The following is a 16688-nucleotide window of genomic DNA, read 5'->3' on the forward strand; positions in this document are numbered from 1 at the left end:
ATGGAATTCTGATGATGTTTCTTTTGATATTTTTACATATGTTCCAGATTAAAAAATTAATAGGAACCACTCAAGGACATATTATTTTAAAGCACACATACAAACATGTTTAAGAGGAGAGGTTGCTCCAGACATCATAGCTTCCTTGGTGGCTGCGGGGCAGGCCTTGCTAATTATCATGCACATTACAGACCCAACTGGGCCTCTTAAGAACAGTCACCCTTTTCCCTCTAGAAGCAATTTCTAATTCATTAGCTAATTTGCTGCATTTGCTTCTGAAAAAATCTGGGTGTTTGACTGAACTTGAATGTGTGCAATGGTTTTTCAGAGTTGAATCTTAGACAATGTTCCTCCTGCCGCTAAGGCATGTTCCTGTTACAGAGGGGTCAGTAGTTATGGGGAAGGGAGACTTGGAGAACATCTTCATTAGCAAAGGAGACATTTGGTTATTTTCATAACATTCAAAAATCAGCTTCTGGCACTTGCCGGAAATGACTGAAGGCTGGTGGCACCGTAACTTGGCGTCTAGCAAGATGTGGTGGTTCTCACAGGCTACTTAGCTCCAGAAGATATCAATTTAAATCTGTAAAACAGTGAGGAAATTGAAAAAGTTCCGGTCAACAGCATGAGCCCTGCATTTCTCCGGCCATAATGTGCTCCTGAGAGAGGTTTTCCATGAGTGAACTTCTTGCTGAAGTGCGAACGCGGTGCCGAACACCAGAAAACACTGCAGAGAGGTGCGAAATTTGGTTCCGTTTTCCTCCCTTTTCTCGTGGAGGTGGGTGTGTTTGTCTGGGGTCCTATGTGTTCAATTAAATGATAATTTCTAGAACACTAGGAATGAGTTGGTTGCTAAATTAAGTTGTAACACAACACACAATTTCTTTAATTCCTTTCCTAAACTGTGATTTAATGTAAAAAAATCCAATAAGTTCTCCCTTTGTCAAAATAGAGAAAATTTCATTTAAATGTTTAAAGGTACAGTTGGCATCTTGTTTTATTCTATGGCTTATAATTTATTAATATCATTTATTTTGATCCTCAAATTGTTTCAGATTTAACCAATAGAAAAATATGTATGTAGAAATAGAGACGTAGCCCTGGCTGGTCTGGCTCAGTGGATTGAGTGTAGGCTGCGAACCAAAGTGTCACAGGTTCAATTCCCAGTCAGGGTACATACCCGGATTGCAGGCCGTGACCCCCAGTAACCCCACATTGATGTTTCCCTCTCTCTCTCTATCTTCCTCCCTTCCCTCTCTAAAAATAAATAAATTAATTAAATTAAAAAAAAAGAAATAGAGACGTACATAGATCAGTGAATCTCAACCACGGGAGATTTTGCCTCTTATGGAACACTGGGCAGTGTCTGGTGGTATTTCAGTTTTCATATCTCGGGGACGATTGGAGTGTCTCACTAGGCTTTGGTCTGTATGCTCTGATCTGCAGCCTGTGGGGAAAATGACGTGTCCCTTGTTGAACATGTAAGTTCGGCTCAGTCAGTCGTTGTTCATAACCTCTGGGGTCACAGTCTTCAGGGGCAGGGAGGGAAGTTAGCAGCGGCCCCAGGTGTGCTCATGGCCCATGACTATACTCGCTTGCTTCACCGTGAGAATGCACACCCTCATGTTGAGGCCATATTTAGACCAAGGATCAATGTTCTGCTTAAACTCTCCTTCAGAACCTGAATTTGGAAGCTGTTGGTGAAGAACCCACCCCTCCCCACCGAACCCCTCTTTAGCTGTGCTTTGTCTCCGGGCTGCATTTTATTTCGTGTATAGCAAGGAATTGTTCTCCGGTCTCCTTCCAACAGCATCATGAGCTCCTCTGGGTCAGGGCCCTGCCTTCTGCGATACGTGGGTGCAGTGTAGGGGCCAAGAAAGTTCAGGCTCTGGAGACACACTGCCTGTTCCCCCTTTACTAGTTGCATGACCTTATGGAACCTGTTTGTGCCTCAGTTTTCTCAACTATTAAATGGGGAGAAAAATAGCACACCTGGTAGAGTTTAAATAAATTCATACAGGTAAGTTGGCATAGCATGGTACATATTAAGAGCTTAATAAAACTTAATGTTCTTTTATTCAATCAATCATTTGTTCTATATTATTGAGATTATTTCTGTCCTCACCCACCCCTGTAGAGTGTTTCCCAGCCTCTGTGTAGGAAGATGTCACTGATGTTTTCCAGTTCACCCAGGTGCCCCGACAGCCCTGCCTCTGACTCCTGATGACCCTGTCGCTTTGACTCAGCTCCAGTGCTCATTGAGAATCTCCGTGCTCAGCGACAGCACAGTGATTGAAACTTTTAAGCCATCGTGTCTCTGTCCCTTTCCCATCTCATCTCATCCTATCCAGCGCTCTTATTCCATCCATTGGGTTTCACCAACACTCCTCACACTGTGCTAAAGGATTTTTATTTCAATTGCTTCTCATAAGAGCCCTGCGTGAGAAAGAGGCCGTTATTTTCCTCACTTTACATTTAAGGAAACAAGCTTGGAGAGGTTAACAGGCTTGACCAAGGCTACAGAATTAAAAAGCAGGATGTTTTTCCTCCACTTTCCAAGTAATGATGTACCTTCAACAGGGGAGAACCCACTGCATAGGTAGGCTGTAGCCCAAAAGTTGATGCCATGTTGGATGCCAAAGTTGAAGTCTTGTTTGACTTCCTTGCAAATCACAGAAGCTGGAAGAGTCCTGCGCAGATTTAGCATTTGTCATGGGCCACAGGCTGTGCTAGGTGCTGGGACAAAAAAAAATGGAAAAAGTTGGTCAGTGACCTTCATTTGTTTAGGGTCTCAGTTATCTTTTACTGTGTAATGAAACAGCTCAAAACTTAGTAGCTTAAAACAATGACTTATTGTTTCTCAGGATCCTGTGAGTTGTCTGGACTCACGAGACAGTTCTGCTCCATGTGGTACTGTTTGAAGTCACGTGTGTGGCTTCGTTTAGCTGAGAGCATGGTTTGGGGTCCAAGATGGCCTTATCTACATGCCTGACAGTTGGTGCCGGCTATGGGCTGGGGGCCTCTCATACTCTAGGGCCTCTCACCATGTGATCTCTCTGGCAGAATTGCCTAGACCACTCTACATAGTTGTTGACTTCCAGAGAGTAAAAATGGAAGCTACGTGGTCCCTTTAAGGTCTAGTCATAGAGTTCACACAGCACCACCTCTGTGGCATTCTGTGTGGTCCAAAGCAAGTTACAGGGCCAGCTCAACAGGTGGGGAAAGGGACTCTACCTTTTTTTTTTCTTCATCTATTTCTGTGCCTGGACCCTGCTCCCCTATTCCTGGGCTGGGCACCATGGTCTTCAGTTAGTGCTTTTGACCTCACTGACCAGCATTGACCAGGCATCTCTGCCTCATCATTCCCTTGTCTGTACATTTGAAACATGAGATGATGCTGGATTATACCACATGCATAAAAAGTGGCCATCCAAACCCCACCAGATGTTATAAAGTAAAACTCAACACAATTATGTAATGCTTCAAATAGCTTATTATACTACAGTACACTTTTTCTAAAATCCAAAATTACTGCAATATAAAACGTGTTGCTTGTTTTGAAATGGAGCAGGTGAGCCATAAGTTATTAATTTCTCTCAGATTAAACACAAACCTGAAAGTAATTAAGAAGTTCTACTTCCCCAGATCATTATGATGCTGTTTCAGATATTTCCAGTCTCCTGGGTGGAGAACAGATATTCACTTTGTATTAAAGACAATGTTATCAAATACAGTTCTGGGGCCTCCCCAAACCTTCATAGGGGTGTCTGACTCTTACTGAGGGGTAAGGTAAATAAGAGCACTAGATTTATAGGGTAAATAGTTCTTTGATTTATGACTTCCTGAAGGCCATACAGTTTTAAAGAAGATCTGGTAGAGATACTCTCCAGGAAAAAAACAGTCACTTGGTTTCTGCTGTATTGAGTACATTGTAGATGGCATGAAACTATTGTTAAATTCTAATAGCGTTTATCATTTTATAAATTAAGTGAGTAACGTTTGTTCATTATTGAAATTTGGAGAAGGCAAAAGCACACGAAGGATAAAATAAGGATCACCCGAGACCCCACCCTGTAGTCACAACCACCGTTACCATTTTAGTGTCTGTTTTCCCTGTCAGAGAGAGAGAAACATGTTTTGCTTTTTTAAAAATGGGATCGTACTGTAAAATAATGTTGCAACCAGATTTTTTGTGTATTTTGTTGGGCCTCAATGCGGCAAAAACATTTTTCATGTCATTAGAGATCCTTCTACCATCTGGGGGCAGTAACTCTGTCTTGTTTCAACAGGGCAGCGATGTTGAAGCGCTGGTCAGGTGTTTGGAGAGCGTTCTGGGTTGTACCTCTCTAGGTAAGTTTCTTTATTCCAAATATAAAGGTACTTACTGATTCCAGTGGACCATTCAGGAAATAGAAAGCTTAGAAAGAATCTTCGGGATATTTTAGTCCAACCTCCTTCTGTTATAGGTGAGGAAACTGAGGCTGACAGAGTCTGAGTGTCTTGCCTGTAGACCCGGGAGTCTCAAAGCAGAATTGTTTATTATTGATGTTAGTGACCCTCGGTCTCCGAGAATGAAATAATTGAAATTCGGTGATCATTGTGATAAAATGGTGGCCTAGCAGTGCTCACTATCCGGTTTTACAGGTTTCTGTGAAGAGAAGTCTGTCTTCCTCACTCCCCCTGTAGAAACAGATCGTATTCAGGCCAGCTGAAAGGAACATCACCCTGAAGGTCAGTTAGTTATTGGGAGAGATTTGGTCTGAAAAACGACGTTGAAATTTCTTTAGCATTGTCAGTCTCCATATATGAGATTGCTGTGTGCTCCAAGGATAAAACCTTATTTCTTAGTTTCTTCTTCTTTTTTAAATCCCAGAAGACAACTGTGATAATGTCAGGTACTAGATGATAAATTGTCATTTTAAAATTTTTTAATTATGTGACCAAAAGCCATCTCTTTGAAGGGAATGGCAGGCATAAAGATTGAATTTGCAGGTGTGCCAGCATTTACCACTCTTTTATTAGGGGCTTAGTGCTCAAATCGTAGCCTTTTTCTAGCTTATTCCACAGCTCTGTTTGCAGAGCATCAGTATAACACAGCTCCCTAACTTTTTCTCCCGACTGTCCTCCTGGGATCTATTACTACTATGTGCAGTAACACTTAGTAGGCACATTTAACTCCCAAGAATGGACCTGAAGACTAGGAAGGCTTCCCTTTGGCTGAGTCCCTTTCCCTCTGACCTCAGTTAGATTACCTCAGCAATTTTCAGACTGGGTTCCTTGGGACCTCTAGGGGCAGGAAGGGAGGGTGGGGGGGGGGGGCGGACACTGAGCTGCCCCAGGATAGAAGCCAGGTCTGCACTGCTCATCTCTGCGTCTCTGAGTCTAACAGCGCCTGGGACAGAAGAGGCATTTAGCAGATCTTTGAAAACTTGAAGAGAGACCACACCTGCTCCTTTACCATCTTCAACCAAGATATTAGTTTCACTCTTATTTGTTTTATAAATTAGATTTCTGTATATAAGATTGTGTCTCAAAAAAGATAGATTCTATTGCAAAAGAAATGAACAGTGAATTGAAGATATGGTATCTAAATTCCCTTCTGGACTGTATGATTTTACAAAAATGAGCATTAGAAACATGGAATAAAAATACACATTTATCTCTGCCTGGAGCCTCACAAAATGACAGACAAGAAATAAATGATAGAAACCCACAGGAACAAAGGGACAGGAAAGGACATAGGAGCGGGCCACGGCTGTTAGTGAATTTGAGAAGGTGGAAAGCAGAAGAATGAGTGGTGATTTAGGAAAGAGAGAAAGGTGAAAGCTTAGTACCTAAGACGGGTGTGGGGAGGAAGAAATGGGAGGTGCGATGGGGGAGCATGCTTTGGAGCTGACGCGCTGCCTGCTGTGCTAAGGAGGTAACTAAGTGTGCTTTTGAAATGCCTGTCTGTCTGGGTGGTACTTATAGCTGGAGCCTCATTGCAGACCCCAGGCACTTCTCTCTGTTATTACACAGAAGCCATGACGAAACTTCCTCACATAGTCTCACAGGGGATGCGATTGCCCAGGTAGCTAGTATCTGTTTTGCTATAATGCCATTTTTGGGAAACTGTCCAGTTATAATAATCGAGCTAATTAATCACTGTGCTTGTTCATATATGTCAGAATGTTAACAGAATATGAGGGACAGTTTACACTGAAATGTGTCAGAGTATAAGCCTTGTCACATAAAAATGAGAGCTCTGTGAATCGAGCTAGACTTTGCTCACATTCAGCATCAGCTTGTGCATTTTGTAGCCCTGAAAATGTTTATGCAGTGGTTTGACCCCATCCCCAACACCAGATTTACGTTTACTTTTGTTTAATACAGGGACAGTGTATTTTCCCTTCTCATGTCACTAGGTAGTAGAGAGGATGAACAGGTAAGCACTGTGTAGCTTCAACAGATCCTGAATTAGAAGGTGCCCTTTTGAATTCCAGGTTCAGTTTATCAGTCTCCTCTATGCACCAAGGTCACTTTAAAGCCTTTGGATCTGTGGTTCTCACACTTGAGCATGCATCAAAACTACTTACAGGGCTTTGAAAATGCACTCTAGTGCATGCTGGAGAAGTTGTATTCCCGACAATTTTCAAGTGGGGCTGACGCTCTGGGCCCAAGATCACTCTTGGGGAGCCACGGAAGCATGTAAAGTTTAACATTCTGTTTTGATGTTTGAGACGTTAGCTGTACTCTAGAGAGAACTCATCAGCGGAATGACACAAGTCCTTGGTAAACTATATTTATAAAAAGGCTGTCTGTAGATCTAAGCTGAATATTGTCACAGAAATAGTTAGAATAAAAGCAGAGTCTTCAAAATCTCTCTGCCCATTAAGATTCCTTTGGAGTGTTGATATGTTTAATTAGTTTGGCTTTTTGAAAATTGTTTCTCCTCAATCCTTCCATTAATCTTTGGAAATAACTATTTGATCTCTACTAAACAATGTGACTAATAGACACCAGAGAAGGTGACAGGGCTTCTGAATCTCTTAGAAACTTCATTTACTTAAGCTCTACAAACTCTAAGCCACTAAGTGTAGGGATGACTGACAGCCACTTAACCTTGCACTATGGTGCTTTTCACCTTGACAGAGAAGCATTTCTTGTAATCATGAAAGTGATTTCAACACAGTGCTTTATCTTTGGTCGCTGACACATTGAAACCACTACTTTTGGAGGTGAGGAGGGATATTTTGGATCACAAATGACTTGGGTCATTTTGATGTGAATGCACCATGTTTGTTTGCCACTATCCCTTCTGTTTAGGCACTGGAGAAATTTAATAGTTTCCATAAGTTCTTTGAAACTTGAAAGGATGCAGCAGTTTCAGAATTAGTGGCAACTTCCAAGAGAACCTGCTGTCTGTCTGTTACCACGGCAGACCCATTCCCTTGGCGGATGTGTGGTGATGGAAGGAAGTTGGGAAAAGGTTTTGTAATACAAATAAATCCCTAAAACAATTTTATTAATCATTCTTAGTACTAAACTCTTAGCAAAGGACATTCTGTATATTACTAATGCCTAGGGAAAAAAGTTCCAGTAATCACGTTTCCCTAATTAATAGTCTCAGCAACCACGCTCTCATTCATTACTCATACATGACAACTTCATCAAAGTTAACATACATTGTAGAGGAGTGGTATTAGCTCCCAATGATGTGTTGGGCCTGGATCCTGCCACTAAAAGCTTAGATTTCTGAGGAGAACTAAGACAAGAACCTAAATAATGATACAGCAAGAGAGTAAGGATTCCAAAAATGGGGGTATTGCTTTTAGTTAGGGAGAGAGAAATCATGAAAGAAGCTTGAAGGAGAAGGTGGCACCTGAGATCATCCCTGACATAAGGATACACCTGGCCATGAGGAGACGGGAGGACGGCCCTGCAGCTGCAGGGGACACCACGGAGGAGGAGGAGCACACGCGGGGGCGGGGCAGGCCGGAGCAGGCCGGCTGTGCCAGGGGAGGGAGAGCAGTTCCGTGGGTGTCATTTGCCGGATCATCACACTGTGAACATGGCACGGACTGGCTCAGTGGCTAATTTTTATTATTTTCTTCTAAACAAGTACGATCTTCTTTTCCTTGGAAAAGGTGTTAACTAGGATCTTCAAGATCCACTGCCCTTTGGTGTGGAGGAGAGTGCTCACTGCCACTGTCTCCATGGGGTAACCACAGCTGAAAAATGTGGGGTCTGCTCGTCACACGCCTCTTCTTAACCTGTACACACACTTAATCACTTATTAAAAAATAAGACCCTCCTTTTTATTATTTTATTTTATTTTATTTTTATTGATAGGTGCTATTCTTAGAAGCTTCTGGTATATTCAGAAGGAAATGAGCATTTCCAAACCCCTGAACTCCTGTTTTTAATTTCCCATATAATTTAGTTGAATATCTGTTGTATGAAATAACATGTAGTAAAAATAGAAACTTTATTGATTTCATATCTCCTGATATTTATTATCTCCTCATGAGGAGCACATTTGCTTTTCCGAGCTAACCCACTTTCCTCTCCCAGCGAATTTAATTTTGCTGGGGGCAGTGCACTGGGGTGTGTGGCATGAGGCTGAGGGAGGCACTGTCACAAATTCACCTTGGTCTTTTATCAACCACAGAGCACCTTTACAGAGATCATTGCATTTAAGCTTTCCTAGAGTCCCAAAAGTTTGATTTGTTTTTTGGTACAGGTTCAGAAAGTGAGCCGTAGAAGTTTTGTAACTTACCAAACATCAAAGATTCAAACCCCAGTCCTCTGAGGCAGCTCACACCCTCCTCCTGATGTGCCCAGCTCCCTTCCCCCTGGAAGCTTCTGGAGGTGTCGCTCCTGGACCCGCGTTTCCCCCTTTCCTCCTGTCCGCTTCCTTCAGCAGCCCCTCATGTGGTCTGGCTTGGACACTGCTGCCGCTGCAGGGCTGACAACGGCCTCCGTAGGTGGTGCCTCCTGCCCTGCGCCTATGGACACAGCTCTCTGAAAGAGATGGGCTCGTTGGGGCGGGGTAGGAATGATTACATTGTTGTCATTTTCATTATCGCTTTTATCAAATACTCAACTTTAGTTAAAGGCACCAAGACAACCACCTCCATGTCTCCACGCCCTCCAATTCCAGCGCCCATGTGTCAGGGCTTGGGTTCTTCGGGAGGCAGCCTCTGACACAGAGTTGGGTGGGCAGGACATTTATTCTGGGGTGCCCTCAGGACTGACCCCGGTGGACAGGACAGGAGGGGAGCAGGGAGAGGCGGAGGGCCGAGTTGAGCAGTGGCGCAGGCCTGACAAGACTTTCTGCAACCCACGGGGAGCTCTGAACTCACCAGAATTTGTAATGCAGACCCAAATGGCCAGGCTTTCTATCTCTATCGTGACACATCATCAAATGTGGGCAACACAGGGAGGGCATGAAATCAGGCAAGGCAGCTTTCTGCAGCCGAGGCAGTTTCTGATGGGGCCACTGCTGCAGGCTGCATGCCTCCAGTGCTCCCAGCAGCTGGGCGACAAGTCCTTCCTGTAAGGGGGACATGGGCCATGTGTCTCCAATCCTGGGGGGTGTAGGGGCACGGCAGAGACCAGCCTGCTTTGCAGATTCTTAGGCAATTTTACTGACATCCTGAGGTCCACTGTCATCACGGGGGAAGCTCAAGGAAGAATCTCCACAAAAATGTAGGTCAGCTGAGCCTCTCAGCAGAGTGGGACAGCTTTCACAATACCCTGCTTGTTCCTGGCCCCTTTTATAATAAGCCACAGGGCCGTCACCTGAGGAGGTGGAGAAATGAGATAACAGACGTAATGCTCTGCCCAAATTCCAACCCTCGAAAGAGAGGTTTTCTCTGATGATCTCATGATTTTTCAAAACCAACACATGAAAGTTTTTACCTGGAAGCGGTACGTCTTGGAAGAGCACTCATTTGGGAGTCAGGAAACCATAGTTCTAGTCCTGACTCTGGCCCCCTCCTTGCAGAGCCTCCTCTATGGCCTGGGGCAAGTCCTACAGCCTCTCTTGGCCTCCCTTTCCCCATCCGTAAGGTGAGGTAATTTGGCTTAAAGGTTTAGGGTCACTTCCAGCTCATCATGATGAGGCTCCATCATGTAGGTGAGGTTTGGTAAACCACAGACCATAGGCCAAACCGGCTCACTAACGTAAATGAAAAGTTGCTGGAACACGGTCACATTCATTCATTTGTCTGTTGCTTATGGCTGTTTTCATGCTACAACAGCAGAGCTGAGTGGTTGCAACAGAGAGTGTTTGGCCTGCAAAGCCTAAAGTATTTATTACTTGGCCCTCTACAGAAAAAGTTGGCCAACCTTTAGGCCAATCTTTGATCATGTGCTATTCATTTTTTTCACTTTTATTAGTATTTCTTTTATGCTGAATTTATTCCTGGGCCATAAGCTTTTTGTCTCAGTGTGGCAGGGAGAGCCCACGTGAGGGTTAGTCCTCCCAGGGGCTCTGTAAGTTCTATGCCGCATCTCAGGGGCTTTGTTCACCGGGATGTGCTCCATGACCAGACAATCAACACCTAAACTCTAAGGTTCAGCAGTACTCTCTGCATTTTTAAGCACGTGCAGCAAAAACTCAGCACTCTTTTTGGGCCACCGACCCTGTGTCCAGCCCCATTGTTTGGCCTGGCCACACCTGCTAACTCCACCATTGTATCGACAGAATGGGACACATTGCTTCTTTGAAGTGACATCTTTCAGATACTTGGTGGCTTTTTGAATATGCATACGCTTGATGACCTGGCAGTTTTACGAGTGTTCTTAAAGTGAACACAAAGATTTGAACCTCTTGATTTGCATGATTTTGTGGGGTTTTCTGGGTCAAGTGAATAGCAAACCGTCTTCAGAGGTCACCTCTGGTCATTTTCAGGAAGAGGAAGTCGTGTGCTATTCTAAAGGCTAGTAAAATATGGCTCATGATATGCCTTTGCAATAATTTGGGCAAAGAGGGCTGTCTTCAAATCACAGTCGTTTCCTGAGTGTCCCTCAGGCGGGTGAGAGAAAGAAGAGGGTTAAAAGCAGATCAGGTGCGGCGCGTTCTGTCTGTGCCGTGCACCAAGGGCAGCGTCTGCGAGGATCCCTGAGTAAGCAGTGTCCCAGGTGCTTAAGTGGGATCTCGTTTGCCAAAATATCCATCCCTGCAGTCCCTGCATCAGCTCTTTATTACCCACAGGGTAGGATGCTTACTTAGCAGGGAGGGCAAATGCAGGTTTCTGTTTTAAGATCAAGGTCGTTTGTCCAGCAACTGACATGAATAAAGGGAAATTTTTGAAAGAAATCGGGGGAGAATTTCTCTCTGGGGTGAATTGTCAGAACCATCAAATTGTCATGCCTTTCAGGAAAATAGCTTTGCCGGTAGGAGCCCACAGAAGGAGGGGGGATCCTGGCAACTTTGGGGTTGTGAGCTGCGCTCTGGGTTCCTCAGAAGCACCACTTCCAGGGGCTTAATGTCTTTTCCTGTCATTTGGTTTTCATCTCATTGTCAAAACAGCCCCATGGGGTGGTATTAAGTGTTATAATCCCCACCATCCTGTAATTCACAGGAGGGAAAAGAGAGTTCAGGATGGTTGTGCCTGATGTTTTATACTGCCTGTAGCATTTCTTGTCCATCCCTTTTTGGCCTAGGATGGGAAGGAGGGACGAACAGTTGCAGGATGAGAGGAAGGAGAGAGCAGAGCAGCAGGGAGCAGACCGTGACCGTGACCAGGGGATGAGGGATGATTGGAGTTGGTCTAAAAGGAAACTCAACAGAAACACCAAATGTCAGCACCTGTTTGCAGTTTCATTTTTGTAGTGCAAAGGGCCCAACTGTGCAGGGCATGACGGGGAGGGGCAAAAGAAGCAAACGCTCAAAATCTTCCATGTTGCATTTCCTGGCACCACCTCCCTTTGTGAACGTCTGGATGCTCAGTTTTGATGCTGAGCCATGGTTTGAGCTGCGAGCACAGTGGCATTCCCTGCTCAGGCAACACGGCCACGGTCAGACCCCCTTCTATTACAATGGGGTCAGAGTCCCCTTCTCAGGAACTCACAACCCAAAAAGTGAGTTTATAGAAGGCACCAGGTCATGGCTGCCACTCGATCCCCCTGCTCTCCTCTGGCTTGAGGCTGCAGTCAGTGAGGACCTGCTGAGTCTCAGCCTCACAACACGTTTCATGGAGGTGCCAGGGAGTCAAGTGTCTTCAGGATTTACCACGGGCAGAACAGAGTGGTCAGAGTTTTCTATAAGATCGACCACTCGCATGTGCACATATCCACTCTTTAAAAATCATCATAGGTAGAAGCGGTGTTTGATGAATGGCTGCTGGACATTCTTCACTCTTAGAAACCAAAAGTACAAAAGTGCTGTCTCAGCAATGCTTCGTGTCAGGATCTAGTGTTCTTCAGAAAAATCATGGGGTGAAACAGAAGTGAAGGCCCGTCAAAGTTAGGTCAGAAAGGCCCTGGCTGGTGTGCTTCAGTGGATTGAGTGCTGCCCTGCGAACCAAAGGGTCGCCAGTTCGATTCCAAGTCAGGGCACATGCCTGGGTTGTGGGCCAGGTCCCCAGTATGCAGCGTGTGAGAGGCATCCACACATTGATGTTTCTCTCCCTCTCTTTCTCCTTCCCTTCTCCTCTCTCTAAAAATAAATAAATAAAATCTTAAAAAAATAAAGTTAGATCAGAAAGGAACAGACTTACTCTTTGGAGGACGTGAGTCCCCAACCTATAGCCAGAAGGTCCTTGGGAGAGGAGAAGGCATCCAGTTCTCATAAGAAATGTGTGAAACCAAAATGCATGTAATGTGGTGTGCGTCTCTCACACCCGTGCTATTTCCAGGTGCATGCAAGTTCTGTTGAAATTAATAAAGAGAAAATTAATTTTTAGAAATTAACACAGGGATTGGGGATTTCATGACTTTTTAAAACCTCTAACCAAACCGAGATCTGGAACCAGATCTTTATGGTTCTGGTTCATATAACCAATGTCGTCCCATGGGTCCTTGCACTTGGGGTCTCATGAAATTTCTGGTAATTTTGTCTTTGAATTTGTGTTTTATGAGTGAAGTCTGATGGAACACATGCCAGGGGCTTGAAGCCTCACTCATGTGCTGTGTCCAGCTGCCTCCCTGAGCAGGGTCCTCCTCCACCATCCCCACTGCCACCTCCATTCCCCGTGGGGGCCTGGGCACAGCTGGGGGAGGGTCAGGGTTGGGTGGGGTGCTTGGGGCCCATGAGGGTTTTCACTCCTCCTCAAGAGCATGTATCCCAGTTCCTGAGGTAGAATGACATTAAATGCCCAATAAAAAACACCATGACAGGCCCAGAGAGAGATGTAGAAGAAAGAAAAAAAATTAGCTTTTCTCTTGCTTTTTTGAACAAGGGGCCCTGTGTTCTCATGTAGCTCTGGGCCCCACAACCTACAGAGCTGGCCTGTCTAGAGTCTTGCTACTCAGCATTGGTATCACCTGTGAGCTTATTAAAACTCCAGGATCACAGGTCCTACACACAGCTACTGAATCAGAATCTGCATTTGAGAAGGCTCCCTGGGCTGCCAGGTTCCAGACGGCAGCATAGGAGAGCTCCCTGGGTGACCTGGGTGACCTGTATCTTATTAAGGTCTGAGAAGCAGTGGTCTAGAGTACACTCCGGGCTTCAGTGACCTACTATTGAAGTCTGTGGCTCTAACCCAATGGTTTTATCCTGGTTGCTGTTTGTGTTGTCCTTTTTTTTTTTTAAAGATTTTATTTATTTATTTTTAGGTAGGGAAGGGAGGGAGCGAGAGAGAGAGAGAGAGAGAGAGAAACATCAATGTGCGGTTGCTGGGGGTTATAGCCTGCAACCCAGGCATGTACCCTGGCTGGGAATCCAACCTGGGACACTTTGGTTCCCAGCCCACGCTCCATCCACTGAGCTACGCCAGCCAGGGCCCTTTTTTTTTTTTTTTTTTTTTAATGGAAAGCAATGGCTACTCCTGCTGGAAGGGGCGAATGGAGAGGGAAGAGGCTGACTGTGAGAAACTGGAAAAGCAATTGCTCTGCGCACCAAGCTCTGCCAACCCTGTTACTCGAAATTCTCTTTGCCCTGTTCTCACTCTCAGGCTCAAGGTTTAGCATCTTTCCCAGCAATACTGAGAGCCTCACAGAGGGGAGCAGTGTCCAGATGAAAATTGCTTTGACCTCATCATAACCGTGTGGCTCAGTTGGTTGGGCATCGCCCTGCAAGCCAAAAGGCCGTCAGCTGGATTCCCTGTCAGGGCACGTATCTGGGTTGTGGGTTCAATCCCTGACTGGGGGGCATGTGAGAGGCAACTGATCGATGTCTCTCTTGAACATCAACATTCCTCTCCCTCTCTTTCTCTCTCCCTTCCCCTCTCTCTAAAAAATAAATAAATGAAACCCTTAAAAAAGAAGAAGAAAATTGCTTTGACCTGTATTTGCATAAGCCTTCAGGACTTGCCAGAGCATTCTGGGAGAAAGGGAGAAACAGCACCTTCCTTTTGTTCTTGGCTGAACTGGTTTTGGAGCTCGCACGTTACTCGGCATGGCATGGCTCGTTATCATTTGGTAACTTTTCAGGTTCCAAGAAAGATGATTATAAAAAGCAACTGAAATGAACACAAAATGGACCTCAAGCCTTCCCTTCACCCCCACTCACAAAGCCTTCCCTGGACAGAAACGGCTGTCCTGTGCAGAGCGTTACAGATGGGGCGGTGATGAAGCTGCTGCCCTCTCAGCGTGTGGGAGGGACGATCTCTGGGAGTGAAAGACCTCAGTCATGGCACTGCTGTCTTAACGTGCGGGCGTAATCGGTGACGTGCCGGGTTGAACTAATTGTCATGTGCGCTCCGCAAAGTTTACACCTGTTGATCCAGTCACGCTGCATCCAAGGACCTAGGCTGAGGAACGATCAGGGGTTCTAACAAAGAGCTGAGAGGGGGGATATTCATCTCAGTGAGGTCTACGGAAGCAGGAAGTTCCAAGTGGGATGCATGCCCCCAAGAGGGCACACAAAACAAGGTTGTACGTGAAGATTATTGGAATTTGCATTTAACTTACTAAATTTTAAAAAATCTAAGAAATATAACTCTAAATTTACAAATTTATATTTAAATGTATAAACATAATAGATTATATTTATAATTTGTTTATAAGTTTATAAATTAAAGCATAAATTTTAAAAAATGAGCAGCACGTAGAGCTGTCCCGTGGTTAGAGAGCATGGGAGTGCACTGGGCACCTGATGCAGCAGGGAATTGGGTGGGACAGGTCCCTGCGCTCGTGGAGCTCACAGTCTGGTGGGAGAGATAGAAAAGTCAATAATGACTGCATCATTGTAGGGTGAACAGCACTGTTACTGGTGCTATGCAAATCCAAGGGGGGACCAAGTACTCCAGCCTTGGGGAATCCAGGAGGACTCCCCGAAGGAAGTCACACCCAGTAATTATATTGTTTTGCATTGCAATGCACTTTACTGTATTTTATTGCATGGTGTCGGATAGATAGATAGATAGATAGACAGACAGACAGCTTTATTAATTTATAAAATGGGGTTTGGCTCTCACACCTTCTTGTGTGGTTGCTAAATCAGACAGGCACTTATTATATGAGATCTGTTGGGAACAGAGTGGGAATTTCACAATTTGGGCCCCTTCTCTGACAGCAACTACAAGGACATAATTTATAAATGAATATTAGGGTGTTCAAAGTTTTTTCCTAATAGGGGTGGAAGGCACCTTGTGGGAGATCCGAGGAGCACACAGGAGGACACTGCCCAGCTCCAGGGAGGGCCACTGTATGAATCCCTTCTGGATTACTCTGAGCCCTGGCTCAGGGGCCAGCTTGAGCTTCTCAGTGGAAAGTAGTGTTGTTTCCTTTGGTGGACTCTTTCCTCCTTCAGTTCCATCATATTTTATAAGAGTCTCCAGGGCATCTCTGTAAAAGCTGTGGCTCACTCAGCACATTTCATAAGACCCCAGCTTTCAGTGACAACTCTTCACCTTCTGACCCCAACTTTGGCCTTCTGCCCCATTCTGCTGAAGTTCAAGGCGGCAGATGACCTCCTGGTCAGCATCTTGCTTTCCACTGCAAAAAACCTAATTCTCAGGTGTGGGATAAGGTAAACAGAAAACTAAGTTTATAGCAAAAATTCCCCAGTCATCAGAAGCAAATATCTGCACCTGCTGACGGAAACCAGCCCGAGGCTCCCCAACAATGGCCGCTCGTCCGCACGTGCATTCCTCCCTGGGCTTTCTCGCCTGAAAAGCCAGTCTTCTAAACAACCATGTTCTGTTTAAATAATCCTTTTGAGAGCAGCTTGATCCTGGAATTCCTCATGCATATTAAAAGGGTAAATAAACTTGTCATTTGGAATAAATCTCCTTACTGTGCGTGGCACAATTGAATTCCTCTTTAATTAATGTGGCATTACCTTGTGGCAAAGGTGGGTTAGCGTCTGTTCTGACTGCCCTTGAGTGTTGCCTTGAAGACACTGGAGTGCTGATGAAGTCAATAAGGCTGCGCATTGATTTTCAGACTCAAGGACAGTCACCGGTGCAGTTCCAGACATGTCCCCAGAGCCAACAGTTTTCAACAGTGCGATGGCCAGGACCAAGATGCAACGCATGAGGGAGTAAGTAGCATGTTGTCTGACCCCTAGCAGTACTAGAACATACTGACAAAGA

The 16688-nt window shown here is 45.0% G+C and overlaps 1 protein-coding gene across 9 annotated transcripts in view; it reads left to right on the forward strand.

The window, feature by feature from the left end:
* Positions 1–16688, forward strand: part of NEK11 (NIMA related kinase 11) — a 216287-nt gene that overhangs the window by 156203 nt on the left and 43396 nt on the right. For 4 of the 9 annotated variants that reach the window (XM_036030649.1, XM_036030651.1, XM_036030652.1 and 1 more), the window contains 2 exons: positions 4290–4350; positions 16540–16636. The exons of 1 other annotated variant lie outside the window; for it this stretch is intronic. In XM_036030649.1, the coding sequence (XP_035886542.1) occupies positions 4290–4350; positions 16540–16636 (158 nt within the window). The remainder of the gene's footprint in view (positions 1–4289; positions 4351–16539; positions 16637–16688) is intronic. 4 more of the 9 variants (XM_028518308.2, XM_028518309.2, XM_028518310.2 and 1 more) reach the window with 1 other exon arrangement.

This window comes from Phyllostomus discolor, chromosome 7 (genome assembly GCF_004126475.2).
Source record: "Phyllostomus discolor isolate MPI-MPIP mPhyDis1 chromosome 7, mPhyDis1.pri.v3, whole genome shotgun sequence".
In the NCBI taxonomy this organism is placed as follows: Eukaryota; Metazoa; Chordata; class Mammalia; order Chiroptera; family Phyllostomidae; genus Phyllostomus; species Phyllostomus discolor.